The sequence below is a fragment of the Castor canadensis genome, chromosome 2 (assembly GCF_047511655.1).
Source record: "Castor canadensis chromosome 2, mCasCan1.hap1v2, whole genome shotgun sequence".
Classification (NCBI taxonomy): domain Eukaryota; kingdom Metazoa; phylum Chordata; class Mammalia; order Rodentia; family Castoridae; genus Castor; species Castor canadensis.
Window position 1 is genome coordinate 92,422,059 of NC_133387.1, and position 27,996 is coordinate 92,450,054.

Genomic DNA, 27,996 nt, shown 5'->3' on the forward strand with positions numbered 1-27,996 from the left:
ACAAGAAAAGAGAGAACAGAAGAAGAAGCAAAGAAATAAACAGCATCTTCCCTATGTTCTTACTGTACTAAGTGACTATAATTTAACTAAAGTCACCATCCAGTTCCTGGCAGGTGACCCATAGCAGTGGAATTGCTGGCCTTGGAGCTGCTGTCATGTGACCAGGTATTCTCAGTCAGCGGGTGCTGGCTGTGTACTTGCTGTGAGCCCCATTGGACTGCAGATCACGATCTGGGTTTCTGTTGGCAGAAGAGTACAACAGATCTGGGAGAGTGGATGGGGAAATTAATTTTCAAAGTAGCAGCCGCAAGAAAATGCCCTGAGCTGTTGATGTCAAGGAAAGCAGGATGCCTGCTGCTGGGTCAGCTAAACTGTGGGCTTCAAATGTTCAATTGGGACCACTGAAAAAACGCTCCTGATGGAAGGCTTCATTTCTGCAAGCTTCACCTTCCTTGTGTGTAAAATGAAGGTACTCATGCAGTACCTCTCCCAGTGCTGTGGAGCCCTTGGCACGTCATGTGCACCCACTAAACACCGCCTCTTATTAATGAGCTTAGTTCCTTCCCTCTTTCCCCCAGCAAGAAAATAGGACTTGCCATCTCAGTGTTGTCTGGAGATCTCAACACCAATAAATCACATAAAAACTTTAACTAGGGCATAAAGTCCACATAGAATCACACTAGGTCCAAAAATGATACTGTGGTAAGGAGATGAACAAACACGTTCTTGGGTGGTCATAATGTTTTAAGGTGCTTCTGTAGACTTGTAAATTTCATTGGCTCCCGTGCTCATGAATGTGAGATGGATGGATCATTGCCTGAGCAGCAAATAGCACCATCCTCCTGTGTTGATGTTCAGGCTCCCTAAATGACTTTGTATCTCAGGTCAAAAGTAAACATTTGGTGACATCTCTCAGCTGGGCTGAGGTGTGGTGGCTTATGTGTTCTTGCATCTAATTGCTAAGATGTGAGCAGGCTTAAGAAGGAATTAGGGAGAATGTCACACAATAACCCATATTTCTAGAACCAGTGCTGTGGGGTAACGTTCACTATTGTTGACACCACCTCTGTCAATATTTGTGCTTACTTTTATCCTTTCCAGAGCACTTTTTTTGGTGAATTGTGCCATTCAATCCTCTTTAAAGCCTAGGCTGAAGATAGAAGAGATTTTGTTTATATTTTTTAACTAAGAAAATCCAGGCTCAGAAAGGTGAAGTGTCTTGTTCCTGGTTGGTATGGGCTGTACTCACACTCAGACCTCTGTACATGACTGTGTTTTGCAGCTAGCCAGCGCCCTTATGTTGTTTGGGAGAAAAAGCATTCCACTGCCTGCAGATCTGATTGTGCCTTTCAGAAGGGATGAGTAGTACTGGTGCACACCCATATAATTGTTTTAGATGTCCAGAGATCTGGAATTCACTATGGAAAAGTTGAAGATCATAGAGGTTCGCGTGTAATATAATAACTTGTGGTCGTACCAGAGAATAGCATGATCCCTTTGGGTTTGATCACTGTGCTGGAGGCCTGCATCCCAGTATTCTCTCCAAGTGCAGTTGATGTTCATCCACGTGGCAGACAGCTAGGCTTTCTACAATGACAGGTCTCTACTGTCTGCCCCTCTACCACCTCGTCCTCCCCTGGACTTCCAGGGTCTGAGATTCTACCATTCCTGGTCTTGAAGACTTATCAGTCTTTACAGAGATTCCAGTTAAACTGCAAGTACTTAACACTGTAATAGCATGTATGCTTGTTTGTTTTTAAAGTCCTTTAAGTTCAATTCTGTCTTGGGAAGGTCACAAAGCTAAGTCCCCCCCGGGCTCTATAGTATCCCCCTCCACAACACAAGAGTACAGTAGATATTGCAAAGATATCTACAGATAAGGTGTCATGTATGCATAAGGGCCATAAAGGTGCAAGTGTGGCAGATCACTGGGATGCAGATAAGGGCTAGGGTGCTGGTCTGTAGTAGAAGAGACAGGTAGTTGGACAGGATCTGACCCAAGGAAACTGAGGATGGGCAGGCCCAGAGGCAGTCATGGCTAATTTTGTACTTTTGTATGAGGTTAGGTGGTTACAGCCTTCCAAGTCATTTGGGAAGCTTTGACCTCCAGCCATCTGTGCCTAGGAATGTAAAACAAATGGGTAATGGTATCAGATGGCTAAATGATCTCAGTATCCCCTGTTCACTGCCATAAAGGGAAAAGAGCTCCCTGGATAAATGATCATGGATGCTCTTTTCAAAGTTGGAGTTGATTATGCATTCAGAAGAGTCCATCTTCTGCCAGTTATTCTGCTTTTGAAAGGGAGAGAGAAATGAAGAGCAATGGAGAAGCTGTCCCTAAGGTAGCAGGTGGCAAAATCTTTTTAATGTCAGGATGTTAGTTACACGGCTCACAGCCAACACCAGTGGTCATGAAACAAAGGCCTAGGGGTTACATCCTAGGGTGGATTAGGAGCTGACATTTTGGAGTCAAAATATGTGCCTGGGGTAGGTCTGACCACCTGACTGTAGCTTCTAGGTTGTATGGGGCCATCCTTTGGATGCTTTTCAAAATGCCTATTCTCCATGGTTGCTTAAGCAAAGATGCCTCCCATTGTCTGTCTGTGGGGCACCTGCTTGTGGTTATGTCTCCTCATTTCACTGTTTTAACATGTTCTCCTTTGTTTCTCATCTCTTTCCTCTAGCTAGTGAGACATGCAATGACTTCCACCCGATGTTCTTCACCCACGACAGATCCTTCGAGGAGTTTTTCTGTATCTGTATCCAGCTCCTGAACAAAACCTGGAAGGAAATGCGGGCAACCTCTGAGGACTTCAATAAGGTAGAGTGGGTCACAAGTAGAGTCAGGAACTCCTGTGTTCTTAGAGCAGTGTTCTCCCTGGGCTCTAGTGTGCTATTGTCCCTCAGTGGATTGAAGGTGGCAAGAGGAAAATGCTGTTTTACATGGAAGTAATCTCTAGGAAGACACTAGGAGCACCTCCCTTCCTTTTGTCTCAACTGGAGTCAACAATAGAGACTTGTATTTGGGAACCTTGTCAAAGTGGACTTTCCCCTCATGGTGCAAGATCTGTTGGGGAAGTGCCTTCTCTTCACCTATGTAGGAGATGAGCACAGAGGCAATAAGACTGCTCTGTCTGGTCTGTGGGTTTCTTTGTGGATTATGGATGTTTTGAGATTGTCTTTCCTGTGCAGATTTTTTTCTTTAAAAAAGAATTTTTATTAAAATAAAAGATCTCTTGCAGGGAATTGAATAAGCTTTGTAGGTAGCATTTCTTAGCTTAAAGTAAGCTGTAGCTTCTTAAACTGAAATGTCTTTTGGTTTTCTACATTATAATTTCTTTCAGGAGCAGGACTTTTCCATTTCCCACATTGTCTGTGAATGGTGGGTGGAGAGAGAGAGTTGTTGACCAACTGAAAGGAGAGAGAAATGCAGTCCTTACCTTTAGAGGTTAACAAAATCTTTATCTTTTGATTCATGCCTGAATAATGATAATGCCATGACTAATAATATCTGGGTTTAGGGTTGGCACAGGGATATTTTAGCCTTTAATACTTTTAATATGCTCCTGTACATAGCTCTCGGTGACTGGCCCCATCACCCAAGCCCACTCACCTGTCACTAAGGGTCATAACTGTCTTAAGCATCTAAGAATCTGGCCACACAGGGTCTTTCTGTGCTTGGACATGGTGCATAACAAAATAACTAAATTTTAAGTGCACTTAATATTCTTGTCAGTCTTTTTCTCCCTGTCACCTCTCTAAGTTTATATCTCATCCTTCTCCACTGTATTTCTGGCTTGTGACATCTTGAGCCACTGATAGTTGAAAAGAAAGACAACCAGGAAAAGAATCCAAGCCTAGTGAGGCTCTGACCTATCTCCTTCGGCACAGCGAGCCCACCTGCCATTTGTACAGGTCCACACCAATCAGTCTCAGCTGAATCTAGCCTCTTGCCTTGGCATTATAGGCCATCTGTTGAATTCGCTGAAATAGGCCCCGATGGTGCCCCTGCGTGGAGAGCACTGATGAAGCAGCAGTCTACAGAGGCTGTGTGTCTGCGCAGCTTACACAGCTGCGCCCAAGGACAGGCATGATTTGAAGACAGTGAAGGGAAGAAGCCCATTAATTCCCTTGTGATTGTGACTGCAGCCTCCTCAGCATACTTCTGTTGATGATGAGAGACTTTCCAATTCAGGTACAAATTATCCCCAGGAGAGAGGAGGCCTTTGTCCAATCAAGCCAAAAAACAAGGAGCGATAAATCAATAGTCTTTGAAAGTGACTAAGGCCACTTTTCCCTGGATCATTTTGACTCTTCATTCTCTGCTGTGTGAAAGCCATCCCATCCTCAGCTTTATGTGTGGGGACACCTGCTCCTCCAGCAGAAGGCGACCTCACCAGCCGTGATGTGTTTTGACAAAAGAGGATATCAGAGCAGGGTCAGGGATGGGACAAACAAAGAATTTTAATTTTGTACATTAGGTATTTTTACATTTGCTTTTCTTTTTCCTAATTACTTTCATAACCATAAAAGTATATCAGTTTTATATATGTATATATAAAATCATATATGGATTAATTTTCTATTGCTGCTAAAACAAATGACTACAAATGTATCCACTTAGACAGTAAATACAAATTTATTGCCTTACAGTCTCATAGTTCAGAAACCAAAACTTGATCTCCCTGGGCTAATGTCAAGGCATTAAGTAGAGCTGTGTTTCTTTCTGAAGATGCTGGAGGAGAATCTGTTTCCTTGCTTTCTCCACTGTCCACAGGCTGCTGCTTCCTTTACTTATGCACAGCTTCTCCATCTTCAAAGCCAGCAACTGCAAGTCTGGTCCTTCTCACATCAACTCCCCTGACTGATTCCTCCTCCCTCCATCCTTCACTTTTAAGGAGCCTGTGATTGCATTGAACTTGGGTAATCTTCCTATTTTAAGATCAGCTGATAGCAACATTAATTCTACCTGTACCCTAAATTCCCCTTTGCCATACAAGGTAACATGTTCACAGGTTCTGGGGATTAAAACACAGCATCCCCGGAGCTGTTATTCTGCACATCACAATGTACATTTGTTTTGTAGCTCTGTTCAGTTTTGAGATGTGTATATCAGTGTAAATTAATGAAATACAGATAGATGAGCCTTTTTGTTTTTCTTTTTGCTGGTAGACATAATTCCAGTTAGAGATAGCTGCTCAAATATAGCTTTTTTTTAAGTTCTTTTTCTTTTATTTCCCTGTTCTGCCTTCACTAGCCTTTTAAAAAGGAAGGGCCCTGTGTGAAAGTCAGTAGCACAGTTTGAAGACTGTCTTTCTGGGTTGTTGTTTTTTTTTTCTTCCTGCTGCCTGCCTATCAGCCACTGTTCTGCTTTACTAGATAATAAATAGAAGGAGAAGTGCTGAAATTGAAATCAGTTCACTTTTGTTCTTGTTATTAACTTGGTAACAGAGGAGATTGAATTTAGGAACCAATGTGGGTTTGCAGTTACTGGTAGTTTTAATGTTTTCTCTATTCCTTAAGATTGTCCAAATTCAAATTCAGAAGTATCTTAAAAGAGCCCAGCATGAAACACCATTTCTTTTTAGCCTTGTTGGATATCATCTCAGACTCTTGCCACTTCGTACAGAGCATGGAAGGAGATTTAATTGTCAACACCCAAGATCCAGGGCTCTGGGCAAAGTATCCAGCTGTCTCTTTCCTTGGTTCCTCACTGGAGAAGCAGTGTCCCTTGATTCAAATGTTTAATTTGTCCACTGCACTGCACCAGATTCAGTGAGAGGCAGAACTGGCTTCTGCCACCCTTCTGGTTGGGCACCACTAGGTAGGAACCTAAGTAAAAACTCAGTGCTTGCTAGTTAATGCCACTGCTAGAAGAGTGTTTGGTAAAGGAGCTGTCTTCTCCTCTCTTGGGCCTGGGAAGCAGCAGATGGGATTTTTTAAAATTTATATAAAAGAGGTAGAATTGGAAAGTGATTAAAATATTTATACTCTGAAAAGTCCTTTCTTTCAGTTTCTCAGTATAACACTCTGCAGAATAATCCATTGATTCAGGCCATTGAGTTTGTAGTCTATGTTTTTCCCCTTTATTACCAATATTTTAGAGCTTGCATTATTCATTTTTGTGGACATTAGAGAAGAGATAAACTGCAGCCAGTTACCTCAACCTACTAATGACCCCGTCATCAGTTTACTGAAGCCTTTATTTTTGAGCTGGGTTAGAAAGAGATAGCAAGTGATTTGGATGTTTCAGGTACAGGAATCTTTTGGAAAACATGTGTGGCTGAGTGTTCCCCTTTAGAGTGCTAACAAGTGTTTACACAGCAAAATATAGATCTGTGTGCAGCAGTGTTTCTCAACCTGGCTGTATACTAGAGTCACCTGGGGCCTACTCTCACAATGCCCAATTGCACCACAGACCAATTAAACCACAGGGTGGAGGCAAAGTCATTGAGGAACATTTCATTAAGGTTGATTTGATCACTAAAGGTTGATGGCTTTGACACATCACCAACTAGTACAATTACTTGCAGTGATGGAGCAGTGTGCCTGTTGGTCTGTAAGATGCAGGTTCTAATGCTCATTCTGCTACTCAGAGGCTCTCTACCTGAAAATTCATACAAAAATAAAAGTAATTGGGACCAGCATCTCGTCATCTTCTTGTAGGGTGGGGTATGGTATTAATTTGAATTAATAAATGTAAAAATGCTCTGAAGAAGTGAAAAGTCATATGCAGATGTAAAGTGTTATTTTAGTAATCATAAGATAAATCTTGTCTATGAAATATGAGTAAGTCGCCCTTTTCAAAAGAAGACTTTTTTGGGTCCATTGTGTTAAAAAGTGAAGCTGTCTATGAATCCCACATTAAGTTCTGAACTGAATTAATAATTCAGTTAGCAGTGGCAAAAATAAACTTTCAAAAATTTCACCAGGGTCTTCTTTCAAATAACTGTTAAGTACCTTAATTTCCCATGTGATGCACCATGGGTAACAGCTTAAAAACCAGCAGGTCTCATGATTTCCGGCTGGTGAGAATTAAGGCCTCTCCAACAACTAACTGCTTGTCCAGACCTGTCCAGTGATGAGTGAGCCTTTCTAGAGACCATGAAAATATCTCTTCACAGCATTCATGCCACTTTAGACTCTGTCAGAGTCAACATTATAAATCAAACTGACATGACTCTGCCATGCTTTCAGTTTCCGAAAATGGAAGAAACTAATGATTTGAAAATTGTGATTGTGCAAAAGTAAAAGGACTGTTTTGGAACACAACATAATAAGCTAAGCACACATGATAGAGGTTAGAATTTCAGGCTTGAGATGAGTGACCATCTCTGCTGAAAACAGCAGAGACTATGCTCAGGCAAAACCCAGGCCCAACAAAGCCACAGCTGCCCCTGGCCAGCCTGTAAGCTTCATCTGAGTCAATGGGAGAAAATCTCAATTAGGAAGAATTGGAGAACTGGCCAGAAGGACATATTCCGAGAAATCCCCTAGAAGATTATCCATAGAAAATAACTACTAAGTAGTCACATCCAGTGGATTACAGTTTGGTATAGAAACAGGATCCTCCTTTAAATGTGAAAGCCAGTGAATACATGAATAAAAAAGGGAAATATGTTTGCTCTTGAAACTGCTTTCAGCTTACTGACTTTCTGTGTATGCTTTTCAGGGGACAATGATATATTCAGGAGTCCCCTTCCTAGGCCAGTTCAACTTCATAGCAGTGCAGACAGTGCTCTGTTGGTTAACCGAGCTGGCCTAGGGAATGAAAGGTGGTCTGTAACTCTCCCCATGAATAAACATGAAATTCTTCATTTGCATGAGGCAGGTGACTGTAAAATATCTTGGAGCAAGTCATGAAAGGAAGCTTTGTGTGTCCATGCCCAGGGGAAGCTGGGAGGACTCCGGGTTGTTTATCTTCATTAGAATTCCATGTAGTACTGCTGCTGTTGATCTCAACTGGGTCTGGTGTGGCTAATAAAGTAGGTGTATGTTTTAATTGAAACATTAATATTTAAGTAGAGAAGTCTTTTCCAGAGCCCTAATGTCATGCAATGAGATTATGCATTTTTCAGCTGTCTGGCCATTAACAAGTATTTATTTGAAAGACTTCTGGTGTGCCACACAGGTCTTTGGACTTGCCAAACAGGCAGTCAGAAGCAAATACGTTATACAAACAACCTTAGTTTTTCTTTTGATGTTTCCCATTGAACATGTAGCAAATGATTTTCTCTATGTGTGTTTTAGGCTATTCATCTAAGGTAGTGTTAGCCTTCTTCATCGTCTTGGCTACTTTCTATTAGAAAGCAATTAAGGTTTGTCCCCACAGTCTGCATCAGTAACAATTACACTATGTAGAGACAACAGAAGATCAAGAGTGACTTTGCTAACTTAAATTGTTTTAACAGGTATTTGTTTAAATAGATACTAGCACGCGTGCTTTATAAAAAAGAAATGTGTTAATAACAGGTAACATGGGACTGCTCCAGTAGGGAGGCCACTGTGGTGTATGTATGTCTCAATCTTTTTGTGTTACCACCCTCCAGAGGAGTCTTCTCCACCCCTACCCATCCTGGGGACTGAATGCAGGGCCTTGCTCAGGCTAGGCAAGCACTCTACCATTTGAACCAGGACCCCAGCCTTTCAGTTGGTGTACTGTTGTTGAGACAGGGTTTTCCTAGTTTTACCTCAGCTGGTCTCAGTCTTGCAATCCTGCCTCTGCCTCCCAAGTAGCCCTCCTTCTAAAATTGTAATTACAAATATATTGTATATTTTTGTTATGTATATACTGCCGTACTTCAGACATAAAAAGAGTGAGTTGTATTGCTCCTCCAAGAACCAGTTTTTGACCGTTGAGGATGACATCTCCCTTGCTCATTGAACAACCAAAGCTGAGGGCCAGCAGGAGGATCTGGTGACAGTGCCAGCTTGGCTCCTCATCAGCAGCATAACCTTGAGTGTTTCCTTTAACTGCACAGTCCCTTCTCATCTGCACAGTGGTAGGGGCAATAATAATAACAACAGTAGTATATTCCAGAGTCACTGTGAGGGAAGGCCCTCAAAGGTTTGTGTTGCAAATAATCCTCTACAAATGTGAGGTTCAAATCTCAACAGACAAAACCTAAATTGGCATTAATTGGCACTTGATTTTGCAGTTTAATTTGCTGCTTTGAGCTCCCAAGATAGATTATTGAATTTTCTATAAATACATATTTTCTCATACTTTTGTACAGAAATCCATTGAAGTTTGCTTTGGTCACAGAAGGGGATTGTGACTACAATGGGAACAAATTCCTAAGTGAGAGAGCCCTCTTTTTAGGTTTTTAGGTTTCTGGTGTTGAAGGTCACTCCTCCCCAACCTGCCTCAAACATACTGCAGGTGACTTGGGGCTAGGCCCAGTTGCCCAGGCCCTCCCTTTCACCAGAATGACCTTGTGTAAAGGACTCAGCCCTATTGGCTTCAGATTCCTCCTCCGTGAGATAAGAAAAGAAACATTACCCCTGGCTGTGGTGGTTCTCCATCCTCCTGTACCAGGCAGATAAGATGCTCAGTTCTGGCCGTGAGCCAGCCCCAGGCAAGGGTGATGTGGAGCTAGGAGAACACCAGGTGACCCAGGATTATTGCCTCTGAAAACACAAAGGATCCTGGTGACAACGCTATTGGTAAGCACTTTCTAGAAAGATGAGCAAGCTTCTCTTTTGGACTGTGGCTAACTTAATGGAATGCCTGTTACCATGACTCCAGCCACACAGGGTCCATGCAACATTTATGAGGAACATAGAGATGACCATAAAGTGGTCCATGTCCAGGTGCCCTGCACCTCCCCCACCAGTGCCCCCACATTTACAAAGGAGGAGAGGACCCCGAGTACTCCATGAAGAATTAGGTTTTGTTGACCCTGTCCATCTACTTGCCATAAGCTGTTTAAAATCTGTTTCAAGGTTTACTGTGACCCATAGTCAGCTGAAGTCATTGCTGACATGTTTTGCTTTCTGAGTATTTCTATACCTGGAGCATTTATAAAATTGTACTTATAATGAATGAATTTCACAAAGAACTTTAGATAAACCTGACAAAACTAAATATATTTGGGGATGTTTCTTTGTGATCAAGGTCTAGCAGAGAGTTCTCTCTTCTGAAGTCTTTCTTACTTTGCTTATGTACTGTGTGCTAAGTTGAGGCTTGTCAATTATGAGGAGGAAGTAATTGCTGGCCAGCAATGCAATGTATTAGTCCCTTAGTTCAATTACAGACCATCCCTGAGTGTGAGAATAATCACCACTCCCCAAGTTCACTGTTTTACATAACTCTATTCAGCGACTTCTGAAACTTCTTTCCCTTTTATTAACTACATTTTCAGGTTCTGTATGCGTTGTTAACAAGTTTCTATGACCTGAATTCCAGATTCTATTGTGGATTGTATGAGGGATTTGATAATGGCACAGAAACCATTTTATTAGTATGTGTCCAATTAACAGGAAATTACCTGCATTTTAAGTAAGGCATAATGAGATTTAGGCATTTTAAATTAAAGGGCAGATAGAAATCGGAGTTGCTTAGCCAAGAAGGGTACCATTAAGTGGGGATTGCTCATAAAATGCAAGTCCTCAATGATTTAAAAGAAAATATTTACCTTGCAATTGCAAAGTAAATTACATTAAATGGAGATTTAAGAATGCAGTTAGGAAAAGGAGGTGTGTCCTAATGTAGAACAGAAAGAAGAACTTATAGACATCATATAGGTAGGTGCTTATTGCCAACTGAGGGTGCCAAATGTGATGGGTGGAGGATTGAGGGAAAAGAAGGGGCCTAGATAAGATGAGATGAGGAGTCAGAATGAAAGAGCAGGACCCAAAGCTACTTGAAAAGACTCCAAAACAAGAGTTGGGAGAAGTTAGAGAATCCCAAGTGAGCTTTCCCAATATCCTCTGCAAAAATGCCAGATCTATGGGGGTGAAAGTGTAAAAATGTACTCAATTATTTAAGTATGCATATTCAAGTGCTCATTTGCCTTGCTTACATACCCGTGTAAATCTTTCTCAAAATCATGTTTTTATATCTAACTGACAATGAATTATGGGTCATTTTCACTTTGCCAAATAGTGGAAACACTGATAGCGGCCTTGTTCAACCTACACACAGCTGCTGCTAGAACACCAGGTCACTGAGTCAAACAGGTCAGAAGCAGGAACAAAGGCTGAGAGACAAGAAGAAGGTGCTGCAGTGAGGCTAAATTTGACAGCAGTTTCTCCAGCCTTTTTGTGGCAGTTGGCATGGGGAGAAAATGAATATTAAAACTTGAATTTCAGAGATGAGGATTCCAAATTGTCAGTTTCTTCTCTGCCCTTCCTCTTCTTTCTCTTTCTTTTGTTGCTTTTATGTGTTTGCCAGCTGTTCTGGTAAAATTAAAAGTCATAGGAGGTACTCAGTGTATCTATGTGAGAGGAAGTCACTTAGGGACATAGCTTAGACATCATTCCCTCATCTGAGCCAACATCTTCTGTAGGAAAGTTCTCAGATCTGCAACTGTCAATTTTGGCAACAACTCACTCAGATGCCTCTAAAGTTGCTCCCCTTGTTCTGTGAATCCCTGAGAATCGCCTTACTGTAGAACTTATCTCAGTGAACTGCAGTTCCCCAGCATCCTGAGAGCTGAGCCTTGAATTTTCTATATTCTTAGACTAGAGCACTGTGCCTGGGATTTAAGAGTCACTCAAAGTTACTGTCCAACAACCATAATACAAGCAGCACAGCCACATCTGTATTAATAAAGATGTGGTTAACAGCCACTATCCAAGCTATACTTTCAGCATGTAATCCATTCTCTCCACAAATCTTTGTATCTACAACATGCTGGATTAGACAGTGTGGGAGGGATGAGAATATAGAGAGGACAAGACAGGGTGGTTTCTTCCCTCTTGGAGTTGCCAGTCTAGTAAATTTCTATTTGGAAACTTACAAACTAGTCTGTTTTTGAAACCAATCATTGACCAAAGTCACTACATGATTCTTAGCCTTTTCATCATTGCCTTGACTCAGTCTTACTCTTCTCTCACCCTAAATTTGGTTGATTGAGTGTCTGGTCTCAATTCTCCTCTGCTCTCTGAGAGAGGCATATCTCCATGTATAATAGTATACCTCTGTCTCTTTGACCTCAAGGAGGGAAAAGCATATTTCTCCCACATTTTGCCTTTTGACTTGACAGAATGGTTGGCTTGGGCCAGGGAGATGTGCATAGATGTGAGGTGAACAAAGGCTTGGCTAGGGCAGCGTGGTTGGTTTCAGCTCTTTTACTTATGCTGTGATCCTGAGAACTGCATGCCCTGGGTAGCTGTTGCCCTCTCAGCAAAGGTTTCAGAATGAGACGTAGGGGGCACAGTTTTCCCCAGGTCAGCACATACAATTATAGCTTGAAACAGCTATCTCGGCTAACTTGTAGACCTGTAAGTAAGAATAATTTCTGACCTGTTGGGTCTGTTTATTACACAGCTTTAGTGTGACAATAACTGTTTAAGATACCAAATGCCACAGTAACTTATCTCCCAAGTTCAAAACCTTGTCACCTTCCAAATCTCCAACACTGATCTGACCATATTGTTCTCACTTTTAATCCTTCCGTGGCTGCCCATCACCTGATTCAGAAAGTTTCATGGCCTTAGAGAGGTATTCTTATTTCTCCCTAGTTAACTTTAAGTGTATTTCTTGCTTCAGTCCCATGTCTTCACCCTCCTCTACCTGTCCTAGGCACAGCCAACACATCCTGAATGCACTTGCTTTCTTATGTGTGCTCTAACACTTTCATATCTCGGCATTAGTTCATCCTCTTTCCCTCTGCCAAAAATGTTCTCCCCCATCTGCCTATTGCAATTCTACTTACGCTTTAGGATTCTGCACAAGCACCATGTCACCTTAGGGAGATGGTTACCACCTCCCTTCCATCCACTATGAAATTTTGCACCTCTGCTCCCACAGAATGGAATTCAAATTTTCTTTCAGAAAATAGCTTCCAGCTCAATAGCAGTTGTTTATTTATAAATCTGTCTTTCCAAATGAAGTCAATTTATCATTGCAAGCAACATCCTCTAGGTACTTTTTAAATAGTTTCTGCTCAGCTACTTTGAGTTGAATGTTGAGTGAATCAATGGCCAGAAATGTTTGATTCACTCTTCATTTAAAGTGGTCCACCTGGCCAATGAGCAGATTTAACTTACATTGATCGCTGTGGCTCAATTCCCAAGGTCCAGAGGTGCTAACTATTTTGCAGGCCTACAAAAAAAAAGTCCCAAATGCCAATAGGACTTATTAAGAAACAATTCTAGACCTATCCATCAAAAGCTCTTCTTCAGATATCAGTACTTTAAGGAAGTTATAAAATGATTCTGCCATTCGTTTCTTAATAGAAATGAGTAGTAACCATTTTTTACTCACATAGTTTTATATAAAATGAATGAAAAGAGATTAAACCATTTCAAATGAAACTGAACTTCTCTTTCTTCCAAGGAGCTGGCTGGAGATCCTACTTTAAAAATATATGTATATATGTACATATCTATATATACATATGTATATATAGATATATACATCCCTCTGTTTCTTTTTTTTTTTCACTTCACTCATTTATTATATCACTCTTAGGCATGCTTGACTCACATACAATTCAGGGAGCACTCTGTTTTTCCACTTGTCTTGTTTCCAAGCCATCGGGGAAAATAATGTAATAATGACACTTATCCTTTCCCACGATGGCTGTCAGGAGATCTTCCAGCGCAGAGGACAAACATAGCATGTGCTGTCCATCCCGTTTAGGTGATCGATCCCTACCCAAGCACACCCAGGACACATGAGCCTGTATAGCAGTCACATCAAATCACAAACAAGAGTACATTGTGCCAGCCACAAAAACTGTCATTTGTGTTTTGTCTTTACCTCCAAAAATGCCCTTAAAGTCAGAAAAAATGGCATCCCCCAAGAGTGTCACAAAAGTGGGAAGACAGGGCTTGCCACAGTGACTGTGTTTGAAGTGCTGCAGGCAGTCAGCTCCCTAGAACTGCTCTAGCCCCCGTTTTCCTTATTTCTCTTTCCCATATCCGTTTGCATGGCTTGGCTGGCTCCAAAGTGGATGGCATATGGCTTTTTGCCGCTTGAGCTGCCACAGAAGTAAATGTCATTGGCATAGAATGCCGATTTCCATTTTGTGAATCACAGTGCATGGAATGCTGTCCGAAAGCTGGCTGCTGTGTTCTTAAAGCAGAAGAAGAAACAAGTGAGCACCTTGCATCCTACAGAGATGCCATTCCTATTAAGATGCACTGGTGATGGTAAAAGGTGTTTAAAAATAAGCATGCTAATGCCTGCAAGTGTTCCAATAAAAACTGTTTGGCTGTTTTTCCTTGTTGTTTGTTTGTTTTTGTTGTTTTGGTTTCTGTTTGCTTGTTTGTTTTGTGGACAGTGCACTGAGTGAACAAGATAGTTGCTCCTAAGCCTCAGCAGACACTGATCAGGAAGCAAACGTAGAGTTGTTGGTTTTGTTTTTGTTTTTTTCTTAGATTAGAGTTCACTTGTGCATGTACCAGAAAAATAAGACTGTGACAAAAAGATACCAATATTTATTGGATGCACTTTACCAGAATTTTATATCCATTAAATTTTCAAGTTACAAAACAGCTTAGGACAGAGTGGGTTGGAAAGGAGACCAGAAGCTGTCACAGTTGTGTCTCAGCCTTTGTCCCCCACCCCATTGCCCTGCCCATCTGAGGAACCAAGAGAGGGATTTGAAGATTTACTAAAAAGTGCTTGAACAGAACCATATGAAATTGTCAATACTTGATTATTTCTGTCTGAAAAACACCAATTTCAAATGGTTCAACCTAATAATTGAATGTCATGTGGAAGTAGAGGCAGTTAAATCCAAACACGGACTGTTGATTCCTGATTCAGTCTTCTTATATGTTACCCACAGTACCTATCTCTCCTTCATGTACCCTTGTTCTGTGATCACTTAGCTTTTAGAATAAGTTGCTATGGTCCAACAGTCAAGAGCATTGACCCACAGAGTGAGGCTCAAATCCTACCTCCATCATTTCCTTACTACATAAATACCCTGTCTTGTTCCTCAGTCTCTTCATCTGTAAAATATAGATCTTTTTTTCCTTTCCCTCCCCACTCTCCTCTCCTCTCCTCTCCTCTCTTTTCCTCTCCTCTTCTCTTTCTTTCTTTCTTTTTTGTGGTCCTGGGAATGAAACTTTAGGGCCATGTACTTACTAGGCAAACACTGTACCACTTGAGCATTGCCACAGTCCTTTTGCAGTTAGTTTTTTTTTAACAAAGGGGCTCACACTAATGTTGGCTGAGCTGGCCTAGGACTGCAGATCCTTCTATTTCCACCTCCTGAGTAGCTGGATTACAGGCATGTACCTCCACACCAGGCCCTAAAATATGGATCTTAATATGGTTTTGCAGAGATTAAATTCGCCAGTATTAGGCATAGCTATGTGAAAAGGCCAATATTCAACCATTTCTGAATTGCAAAATTAGAGGTTCTCCAAGTCTTATCCTAGCACATGTAAAATGCTTGGCCCATTTCTGAAGCACTGCAGTGAGGCATGGGGAGGCATGGGTTCTATCCCAGCTCTGCCTGCAACCTACTGTGTGACCCTGGGCATTTCTCTCACATTGGCACTCACTGCCCCTCCTCCTGGGCAGACATTGTGTCCTTAGAGCCCACTAAGGCCACTTCTCTTGCTATACTTTGAATTCTATCCCTCCTGGTCTTCTCTGAGACTCTACTCTACCAGGTATCACTTCTAATTCTTACTTCATCTATCTTTTCCTCACAATGCTATCTCCCCCCGACCATATAAGTGCACTGAAGTCTCCCACATTTTAGAGAAAAATGAATATCTTCCTCAACCCCCCATTCACTCTGCCCTGCTCCATCCTTCCTCAAATAGCTGCCAGTGTTGTCTTCTTTCCTTTTCACTTATTAATCTACAACATCCTCCCTTCTGTCCTCACTAGACACATAGCTCAGTAGCAGAGGAGAAATGTGGCCCTAAAATGTATCTTCAGTCCTGAAAAATCTCTTTCACCACAAAAGCCACTGATTTTGATTAAGTCAAGGATGACCTCTGATGGACAGTCTAAAATCTCAATTTTATTTGCCTTTTTGCAGCACTTGACCTTGTTGGCCAGATCTCTCTTTCTTGAAAACTATCTTACTGTGACTTTGGAAATGCTCATATATGCAAGAGATCTATACAGTGCACACATGTTGTAAAAATGAAGAGCACATTATGGATAGATGAATAGATAGATGACAAAATAATACTGTTTCAGTTCAAAGGTAACTGAAATGACAACTAAGCTCTATGACCCTAAAACTCACTAATTTATATTTAACACTTGAAAACCTCTTTGTCCATGAAAGTGATGCCTTCTAAGTGACACGTGGAAATGGAGAGGAGTCATTTAATTGTTCTAAACTTAAAACTGAAAATAAGTCACATTCTTATGAATTCCTGCTCTGATATATAAGATAGATATTAAAAAAATTATGAAAAAGAAGTCTGGGCATGGTGGCTCACACCTGTAATCCTAGCTTCTCAGAAGGCAGAAATCGGGAGGATTGCCAAACCAAACAAAAATTTCAAGAGACTCTATCTCATTGGAAAAAAACTGGGAGTGGTGGTGCACACTTGTGATCCCAGGTAAGTGGGAAGTATAAATAGGAGAATCATGAAAGATTGTGGTCCAGGCCAGCCTGGGCAGAAATGTGAGATCCTATTGGAAAAATAACTGAAGCAAAACAAGCTGGAGGTGTGGCTCAAGTGGTAGAGTACCTGCTTAGCAAACACTTGAGTTTAATCTCTAGTACCACCGCCAAAATTTATAAAAATAAAATTTTAACTCTTTATATCTTCATGCTGATTTGCCTCTCTCCCACTCGTATCTCTTCTCTTCAGCCTAAGAAATACTCACATTGCTTCTACTCTTAAATAAGATTTTTCATCCCTATTCCTTTTTGGTCCATCCTTGTTTTCCCAGGAGAGAATGCCATCCCCACCTCACTTGCTGTGGGCTGCCTGTCACCCACATCCACCTGCTGCAGTTGCTTATGTAGGTCATCATTCAGCTGGTTGTCAGGTCCGAAGGTTTTTCCCCAGAACTCATTCCCTTCCCACCTCCCTGAAGCACTGGCTCATGTCCTACCCTTGTGTTTCCTGGGATCCTCTGCAATCTTTCTGAACTCTGGCAACACTACCACTGCCCCTCACTGAGCCTATAAGCAGAAGAATTCCCTAAGGCTACCTTCTTTTTTCTCTTCTGCCATCTCCTGTCCACCCTCAATCTCTCACCTTCAACCAGGGAAGTCCAGGTTATTGTCTCCCAAACTTCACCCTCATGGAAGGTGCACAGACCCTTCAAACTGGGTAGGCCCAAAACTAGACTATCATCCTAACTGTCCTCTTCCTCAGCTGCCTTTTCTAAGCTCTCTAGCTCCAGGAGTGACCTCTAGCTTCCTTACCTCTTCTCCTCAATGGGTTCCCTAGTCTCACCAATCTACTAGGGTCTGTTTGCTGTCTTATCCCTAGCTTCCAGAAACACCTTTCTAGAGCACAATTCTTGTCATAAACCATCCACCTTCAAAAACCTTTGGCTCCCTCTTACAGCATGGTAACAAAGCTCCATATTCTGTCCCAATGCACTTTTCCAAACAATGTGCCTATTACACCCAGCAGGGTAATTACTACCCTGTAATTAATTATATTGACTGATCCTTAGGCAGACCTTGCACTTGTTCACTCATTCTGTTGAAAACCTGCTTGGTCCTTCAATTCTCAGCTCATGGGTCCTGCAGACATTTTGTGGGAGCAGAAGTGATGGCTCTTTCTTGAGTATACTTTCTTTCTCCCGTCATGTAGATTGAACACACTCAGCCATAGATTGAACTTGCAAACTTCACTTAGCCAATTGTCTTCCTTCAGAGAGATTTCTGGCCATTCTCTGCCCTACCTCCTGGCTGCCTTGAGACATCATGGGTCCTGCAGACATTTTGTGGGAGCAGAAGTGATGGCTCTTTCTTGAGTATACTTTCTTTCTTCCTGTCATGTAGATTGAACACACTCAGCCATAGATTGAGCTTGCAAACTTCACTTAGCCAATTGTCTTCCTTCAGAGAGATTTCTGGCCATTCCCTGCCCTACCTCCTGGCTGCAGAAGGCCCAGAAAACCATGGTCTTAACTATAGGTCATTATCTCCTCTCTCCTAGATCTTCTACTCTTGAGAAATGGGACTAGTTCTTACTCACCTTTCTACCAATGATGTCTACTAAAAAGAAAGAAAATTATCTATACATGCTCAACAAACATTACCTGAGTTGAATTTTTATCCTGTCATTGGTGAACAAAGTAGCTAGTAGTATTTCTTTTTAAATAAGCTGATGATGCTTTAAGAAGAAAAAGCACACTCTAGAATAAACTTTGCAACATTGGAACAGATCATAGTAAGTATAGAACATTGTGAGTAAGATATGACAGGAGAAAGAATCTTTCTTCTTAGTGGAGGTTTCAAGACCAAGACAAAGAAATTAAGGTATTTCCACCAGCAAAGGAAAAAGATTTTTTTTCTGCCTTAAAAACACTTTTGGATTTTGTTTTGATGAGATTTGCTGCCTGACAAGAGCCAATTGATTTTCCACACTGGCTTGTGCCCCTGCAGAGACCAGGGACTGAGATGTTCACAAACATATTCACATCCCATGCCACACTGTGGGGACTCAGCTTCCAGCTGTGTGACAGGTTGATTACCCACTGCTGAATGAGGTAACAGACCCATGGCTCCTTCTGTGAAAGGAAAGGAGGAATTGGCACCCATAGAGATACTAAGAGCAAGGGCTCCTTGCTACACTTTGCTGGCAAAAACCTTGACATTTTCATGGAGTTTTAGTAAAACTGTTGGGACAGAGTTGCTGTTGGGAAACTCACCCATAGTTGAGGTGTCCATTGTAAAACCATTCAGTATAGTACACTAGTTAGAGTCACAGAAACTCAGAGAAAAAAACAAATGTGTATAGATGTTCATTTCACTCTCATTTATAAGAGAAAAATAGAAAATTACTTATGTTCAGCAGTGGTTGTATGATAAATTAAAGTAGAGATACATTTATTTATATATTAGAATTTTTTTCATCATTCAGAATATTTGTGAATAGCATATAAATATAAAAAAATCACTTATATTATGTTAAATATAGGGAGAGCAGGATAGAAAACTATATCTCAACTAAGTAAAAACACAATTTACTTAGGCTTGAATGTTTTTTGTGTGTATGTGTGGTACTGGGATTTCAACTTGGGGCCTATACCTTGAGCTACTCCACTAGCCCTTATTTTGTGATGGGTTTTTTCGAGATAGGGTCTTTCAAACTATTTGCCCAGCATGGCTTCAAACCGTTATCATCCTGATCTTTCCCTTCTGAGTTGCAAGGATTACAGGCATGAGCCACTGGTGCCTGGTTGAATGATTTTTGACAGTGATTTCTTTTGCATAGTGTGATTATTTATAATTTATTTCTTTAAGACCCCACTTTTTGTCTACTGAATATGTATGATCTTATAATCAATCATATTTAAAACACACAGGCATACACACACAATCACACCTAGATTCTGTGGATGCAGAACTGGCACAGAGCTCCAGGTATTGTCTAATCAGCAGTGTTGGCCTGGAGAGAATTCCTTATCTTAGCACACCCTGTTAAAATTCAGGCTAAGTTTGTTGATTCTTCCTTGAAATAAAGTCTGTGTATGGGCCAGCTGTACTAGTTCAGCCGTTACCCAGCATCTTAGTTGGTTGGCACTAAGATCAACATCTGAGGCTCAACTCAAAGTTCTGAACAGATGTGACATTCTTGGAAAAAGAAGCCAGATTATAGCTAGAGCTGGGCCTACCACCTGCACTGCTTGTGCAGTGGGTTTCCAAAGTGGGGGACATACAGGCTTTCCAGAGCAGTCTCCTCTCTCAAACTGGATTGCAGGAGGAGGAGGAGGAAGGAATGTTCAACAAGGGATGAGTCAGTGAGATGTTCTCAGAGATCTCATGACTTTACCTATGATGTCAAAGAAGTATTCAGAGAGATTTCACAGCATGCCCAAGTGGAAAGGCTTGCTGGAGGATGTTGTTTTCTCAACTAAGGTATCAGAAACTCCTAGAAGTGGCACTCCTGGTGTTTTAATAAATCCAGCTTTAAGGGGATAGCTCTGGAAAGAGATAACTTCTCAGTAACAGGGCATGTGCAATATCACATACACTATTTGGAAATAATTCAAAAGGAGAATTAGAGAGAAGAGCTTAGGAGAGCTTCAGTGTGTGAGTAGGAGCCCACCAGCAGAGCAGATCAGTCTCCTAGGAAAGTCACAAAATATAAAGGAATATGTGAAGAGAAAATTTAAGCAGAACTTTTAATTACTTTCCAGACATCAGATCTGTACTCTTAGGTTCCTATAAGCAGTGTGTGAAAGCACATGACAGCCACTTCCTAAATATTAGTTGAATGGACACCTTACTTCCAAACAGCTTTTTTTGGTGAAATTTATTTTTTCAGTGTATATTTAGAAGAGCTGGGATATCTAATACATAATAGATTCGCAAAAGGCATAAGCAAGAGCATTTATTCATGGTTAAATGTATGTGCCTATTTGAAGTATTTGCTTCACAATTCTCATACTTGTCACTGTGCTGATAGAATTGTAGGCGATGGATTTTGGAGACCATGTTTTATATCAGCCTTGGGATTACTTGGTGGGGAGCGGAGGAGCACTTTTGCCTTGCCTATGAGTGGATTAGCAATTGCCCTCAGGGCCAATTTTTATTTACATTATCAAATTAACTCCTTTCTGAAATTAGTGGCTTAAAGAGCAATACAATAAGATTATGTTTACCCAAATTTAATTGGATTAGGCTGTAGATCTTATTGTCTGTGAAATTTGGGGATAACCAATCAATATTATTTGCCTAAGGGTACCAGTTCATATTTCAGAGCTTCCTTTAACTAGAAGTGGATGGAGAACAGTTTGGAGCGATCTGGTTCCAAAGAGCTGCTGATATGGAAGGACTGGATTTAAGAGCAGCAAGCCTGTCCTACTGATGGCAGGAGGACAAGTCTCAGGACTTGTTCTCTTGGCATCGACTTTCTCTATTATCTTCCTGTTGTTTGCCTGGGTAAACTTAGACTACTTGCCTCCTGATCTTCTTGATTTCTCCCTTGCTCAGCAGACTCTTCCTCCTTCCCCTCATGACTGGCTCATACTGCACTGTGATTCCTATTGCAAAGGAGACAGATGTACAGGTATCTGCGGGTCTTTTGGTCTGCCAAGTCTCTGTGAATCTGAAGCAGAAGAAGGGGAGAAAGTAATGTGTCATTTTGATAAAACAAGATAAGCTATGGATTTAATCTCTACAAACGTTGACAAAATTGATCTTTGGGTTGGGAATATCAGATACTATTTTTTTTCCTCAAAAAGTGTAATTATTTCGATGTGAAAATGATGTGTTTCAGAGTGGGCACATGCAGACTTACTCATTAGGTCTCCATACCAAGAAGAATGTGATAAAAACCCCAAAACTTCCTGTTCCTAGTAGTGAAGAAGTTGTTTCCCATTTCACACCATTGAAAGAATATTCTGCTCTTGGCACAGTAGTTTTTGCCAACATATTGCCATTGGACATGCTTGGCAAGGCTGAGCTGAGAATTTTGGCATCTTCATTTTTTCTTTTGGCGTGATTTTTCATCAGCCTGCAATTCTGGAATGCATTTGCCTAGTGTATTTGGAAAATTTGAACTGGCAAGATGATAAGCTTTCCAAATTTCACCAGCTATCCTTTCGAACATACCCAGAATTATTAGAGATGCATTATATGGGGCCTTCTCTTCTAGATCCAGTATACTCCCCAGTTCAGCTTACTCCAGTTATCCAAGTCTGTCATGCCCCAGAGATTCCCATCCTGGACTCTCCAACACTTTGAATACCAGTCATGGTCACCTGCCAGAGGGTGGTGCTCTGGAGGATGAAGGAAGAAATGAGAGCTAGAGATGTGTGTCTAGATGTTTGTCTCTTTTCACTTCACAGGGTTTTCATTTTAGGTATTAAAATATTGGCTTATATTTTAGGCATTTTGTGAGCAATATCAATATAACAAAGTCTAGGGAAATAAACTTCCTCATAATAATTTCTCATATGTCATACTCAGCCTTAGATGCTATGAGAGTGGTCAGGCTGCAGCTGTTTGCTTTGGAAGGTAGAGTCTCCTGCTTAAGAGAAGCTGACTGTAGACATGTTACTTAAATGTCTTGAGCCTTACTGTCTCCATGTGGACATGGGGGCTTTCATGGCATGGTAAACATGAATACGCATTTGCTGTTACTTCTGTGCTCCCACAGGTGGCTAGGCCTATCACAGAAAGCTTAGCACAGTGGGACCTAAAGATAAAGTGGCAGCATAGGAAGTTCTTTATGTTCTGCTAGGGGTCTTCTCCCCTTGAGAGTGAGGAAAAGGGAAGGCTGTTTAGGAATATTTCCATGTGATATTATCGATCATCTTCCCTTAGGGATAAATAAATATGTTGAAGTTATTCTGACCATGTTTAGTTGAGTTTTTTAAATGTTTTGGTTTTTAATATGTACCATGTAAAGTAATCAGAGATGATCATATACTGGTCAGTCCAGTGACTTAACAACTATATGCTTCTGGAATGAAATTAAGCAGGTAAACTTAGCTAATAATAACTATGTTTTTTGTTGTTGCTTTTACCCATTGGGGCAGAGTCTCCATTTCTGTCCTCACACCTTTGTGAAATATGGTTTGGTCCGGTCTATAGTGGGCCAGGATCTGTTATGGAAGTGAAGTCAGCGTGTGTGTGTGTGTGTGTGTGTGTGCGCGCATGTGTGTGTGTGTGTGTGTGTGTGTGTGTGTGTGTGTGTGTGTGTGAAAGAGAGAGAGGTGGGGGGGTGCCTTGAGAAGATATAGTTGGAGTACTTTGAGGTGAGCCTGCTGCAATACACACCCTACTTGATTGGAATTTCATTGAAGCTCAGTTTGACCCTCATGACCTGATGGAAAGAATGAATCAATCAACCATCAAAGCAGTGCACAGCATAGCCATGTTCTGAACTATGGGCATCATTACCGTCACATTTATTGCCTGTGACTAATATGAATCTTAATGAAGTGTATGTGTAAGCTGTGGAACCAAGTTAGAAGATGGATGAAGTGGCTATTATTATTATTGGTTTCGTTCTTGTTTGAAACCAAGTTGGAAAATGGATGGATTGACTATTATTATTAGAGTTCATTATGATGAAGTAAATGGAATCTCCCTTTCCCCATTTTTAAATGCTTAGTATAAAAGGTGCTCGCTTCAGGTAAAACCTGCAGGTCTTACCCACAGGAAAATTTGGGTAACTAGTTTAGAAAACATTCTATAGCAGTCACTGTATTTTTAATCCAAAAATACATGGCATATCACCTAACAGAACTCTTTTTATTTGTGAATTCAGTTTAAAAGTATTACCAAGGTGTATGAATTATATCAGATTTAATAATACATTTAATAAAGCCATGTTTATGGAAGGGAATAAAATTTCATTAGAGAGACTCTACCTTGAGAAAATGATGAATAAATGGTACCTGCAGTGCCTACTCAGCACACAACAAAGAACACAGGTTTTAATGCATGGATAAAGTGGAATGAGATTTTTTTCAGACTTTTCTTCAAAGACCCAGGGTTGATTCCTATTCCCCTGAATTTCCCAGGTATTTGATGTTGGGACAACACATAAAAAATCTGATGTTCAGAAGCTTGGTGCTATGCTGCCTATCATGCAGTCTGAGCTCCCACAAGTCCTTTATTATGAGCAGAACTCCTTCATTCCGATTCCTGCGACCTTGACAAGCAGTAGTTAAGATATCAAACCAATAAAATCTAGGTTTCACTTTTTTGAGGTTGAGCAACAGCTCTGTAAGCTTGTATTTCCTTTCTTCCATTGCAGTCTAGAAAAGAAAGAGTAACCAATAAGGCCAAGTTGACTAAACAGACCACCCAGTCTGTGATCTCAGTAACAAAACTGTAGGAGAAGATCCCACAGAAAAATTCTTTGGAAGTTTCTTCAAAGACCTTGCAGCTATTTTGTAAGGAGAAACCCTCTGGAAATGTCACTGGAATCAGCTATTTTTTTGGAACTAAACCGGTGATTAGCTAGGTGATCCAAATAACTTGCTAGCTTTTGAATAGACAAGGAGTGTAGAACAAGCTGAAGGTTTCATGGCTTTATGATTTTATTTACTTTGCAATTTTTGTCTTAAAAATGATTTTTCTCAAAAAAAGGTTACCTGAAGCAAATTTATGGCATTTCACATAGTATCTGTAATAATAAATAATACCAACTTTATTGTTGGCAGGTCTGTAAACATCTTTAAATAGGTCTTCAGGAACTTCTGAGTTTCTTCATTAATCTGTTCACTAGGAAAGCAGCTGAGCTTCATGCTATGCTAGATACCCAGATTTGACTACAACCTTGGGGTTTGTGGTACAATAGTAATCTGCGTCATTCCAAAGAACGTGAACTTGTTTGGATATGGCTGGGTCTTGCAGGATGTCCTGGAGTATTGAGACACCCCCCACCATTCTCAAAAAAAAAAATGCCCTTCTCCATTTTGTACATTGGAGATTCATTTAGGGCTAGTCTTCTTCTCTTTTGCACAAACACCTCTTAGCAGTGACTCTCAAACTGAGCTGTTGATGAGAATCATCAGGAATGCTTGGGAAAATGCTTGTAGACCACCACTTTGGGATTCTAGCTCAGGAGGGACATAGTGGGGACTACAGGAATCTGCCATGGTAAGGAGATTACAAGTGATTCTGATGTGGGTGGTCCCTAGGGATCACATGTAAAGAAACTGGAATTAGAATCTCTTTGTTCAAATCCCAGCTCTACTACTTAATATCTTTGAACCCTGGTCAAGTTATTTAACCTACATACACCTCAATTTCCTCATCTGCATAAAGGAATAGTGATAATATTTCACATGGTTGTAGTGAGGATTAAATTGGTTTATCCATATAAAGTGTTTAGAATGCTACTTGGACTATTAATAGTTTTGTTAATGTCCATTCGCCCAAATCAACAGATTAAGAATGTTTTGAGATAGATTGTTTTAATCAGATTAATATTCTGTTAATATATCATTGAGCTCCAAGATATATTTGTGTTGGGGAATAAAGAGTTGTTTAATGAACTACTGAAATTGATCATTGTTGCTTGTGGGATAAAATCAAAATCCTTCACCTTGTCCTTAGGACTCCACCAGTCTGGTTTCACACCATCCTCCCTGTTGTTCTCATTGTGATAAGCCACAATTGACTTATTTCAATTTGTCCAGGATGCCACACTCCCTCCTAGCCCAAGTCCCTTGCCTATTTTATTCCTTATGTCTGAGGTACTCTTCCTCTCACTTCTAATTCATTAACTTTTATTCTTCCTTTAGATATTGGCTCAAATATTACCTCTGCCAAGATGTTCTTCCCAATCTCATTGGCTATGTGAAATCTGTTTTTTGTGCCCATAGCAGGTATAACTGAAAGCTCTCCTTCACAGCCCACAGCACAGTTATACATTAGTATTTGTTGCCTATTGTGCTAGAGCCTGTGGGCTGTAAGGCAGAAACCATGGCAGTTTGTTGTACTACCAGCACAACTTACTGACATGTAGGAACTCACTAAATATTTGTTGAAAAAATTATTTAACTTTGGTTGAAAGAGACCTGGTTGGAATAGCATATATCTACATGAAAAAAAAAGTGGTTATTTGGATGGTTTCAAGAAGGTAAGAAGGCAAAGAGTCTTTCTGACAGAGTAGTCATCACGAGTGGTTAAAAGAGATTCTACAGAAAGATGATAGAGGAAACCCAAGCAGTCCCCAACCTTGAAGATCTAAAAAAAATGGGAAAAATTACCACTGTTGGCGTTGTGTGCCAGGAAGGCAGAACTTGGGTGAGAATTCCTCCCTAGGATCATAGCATCATAAAGAAACAAAGTGGAATATCAGGATTCAAATGCTCTAAAGAGCAAATCCAACATCAGGACAAGTGGGGCAGAGGTGACATTAGGAGATGGATGGATGTGTGATTTAGACCAAGTATAGTCGAAGGAATAAAGGAGGCTCAGGACTGCTATTGTTTTTAGGACAGAGAATGTTTGGTAAATGGATAAGTCACTTTGACTGCAAGGGTCAGAGACAGCAACAAGCTGTCTCAGTCTCAGTTCCCTCAAAAGCCTTTTCAGTCTCATTAACATGTCAAAGGTCCCAGGCTTGAAGAGATCTTTATATAACAGATATTCCTTGAAGTTGCAGTGTTGCTAAGATTGATGACAGAAATAGAAGGAATAATACCTTTCTCTCCAACACTAGCCCAAATCTTAGCTTTCTTTCACTCTTATCATTTTCCATTGATACATGTAAGCTTGAGGGCTTTGACAGACATATGTGTGGGAGATTGCTATCTTCAGATTCCCCCTTCCTGAGCCTGACCAGACCATTCATGAGCCATTCATTGCTCAGTGGCGGCCTCTGCTGCTGAGGAAAAAGATGGCAACACATGCAGAGTCAGTGACATTAATTCTGACCATGCTATCAGGAGAATTTACAGCAAGCCCGGGAGAGAATGAAAATGGACTGAGAAAAATCCAGGGGATCCCCAGTGTTTGGGAGCCTTAGTGAAGTGCTAATTCAGGAAAGAGCTGAGCCTAAAGACTTTGTTCTTACAAAATTTTCCACAAGCTTTCCAATGTAATCACTTGGTTCCAAAGGTTTGCTAGGAACCACCGCAATGTCTTCTGAAAAACAGCATTGCAAACTTTTTATTTTAGGGCTTTCAAGGTTGTTAGACAACAAATATTTTAAAGGATATCCCCACTGGTTCTTGAAGTTAGACATTTCTGTAAATTTTAATAGAGATGGAGGCTGTTTATGTTTGTTTGCATCCTGAGTACAAATCAGAGTCTGGATCTTCCTGTGGGACCCCTGCTGGGATGCACACTCCTCACGTGTGTGCATTCCGAGGTATGTGAGCTCCCCTGGTGTGCACACCTTATTTATACAAAACAATGCGGTTACATGACATTTCCGGACAAAAAACCGTATGTGAAGACAAGGTAGAAAGAAGAAAAGTCACAATCAAATAAAAGTAGAGACAGGGGAAGAGATGAGATTGCAGTGATTATGGGTCTGGCAGCAGATGTTCTACACGAATCCAACTCGCTGCAGCCAGTCTGTTTCCATGGCAACAGAATCAGTAATTATTGAGTCCAGGCACTCCCCCCACCACCACCCTCTCTCCCAACAAGGTGGAGGCTGATGCATATGAACTATCTCCAACCTATCACTAGCTCTTTCTCTTTCTTCTTCTTCCTTTTGTTTTGCAGTTTTTTATTAGAAAAAAAGTGGAAGTATTGAGTAGTACCAAGAAGGGGAGCTACATGGTTTTTTGCTAAAGATCATAAGGCATTAAAGTATAAGTTATTATTTTTTTTCCTGTGATACTATAAGAGAAAAGCTCTTCCCAGAAAAGCCGATGATCTCTGAAGATGCTAAATAAATGAGCAGGAGTTTCCCTGAAATGGAGGCTCCCTTTGATTGGCTGATCTTTCCACGACTCCTGCCAATCGGAGCACCCCTGGGCTCCAGCTCCATAAACATAAGCAAAGCTACATGCTTATTCTTCTGGACTTGGAGCGTATACCATTCGAAGGTGTGTGGCAGGTCTCTGTTCACATGGCTCAACTGGAAACCTGTTTCATGAACAAGCTTACTTGGGAACCATCTGGTATTCCGGCACATTGTTCTTCTGGGGGACGACTCTAAGTCATTTTGTGTTGGCAGCAGCTTAGAAGCAGTATTTGTAGTTGGGGAAGATGGACTTACGGGAGCTTGGTGAGT

General features: G+C 40.9%; 1 protein-coding gene across 10 annotated transcripts in view; it reads left to right on the forward strand.

The window, feature by feature from the left end:
- Window positions 1-27,996, forward strand: part of Elmo1 (engulfment and cell motility 1) — a 532,930-nt gene that overhangs the window by 372,329 nt on the left and 132,605 nt on the right. For 9 of the 10 annotated variants that reach the window (XM_074065278.1, XM_020158561.2, XM_074065279.1 and 6 more), the window contains one exon: window positions 2,685-2,821. In XM_074065278.1, coding sequence (XP_073921379.1) covers window positions 2,685-2,821 — 137 coding nt within the window. Of the gene's footprint in view, window positions 1-2,684; window positions 2,822-25,170; window positions 27,991-27,996 lie in introns of those variants that run through there. The other variant, XM_020158555.2, reaches the window with a different exon arrangement.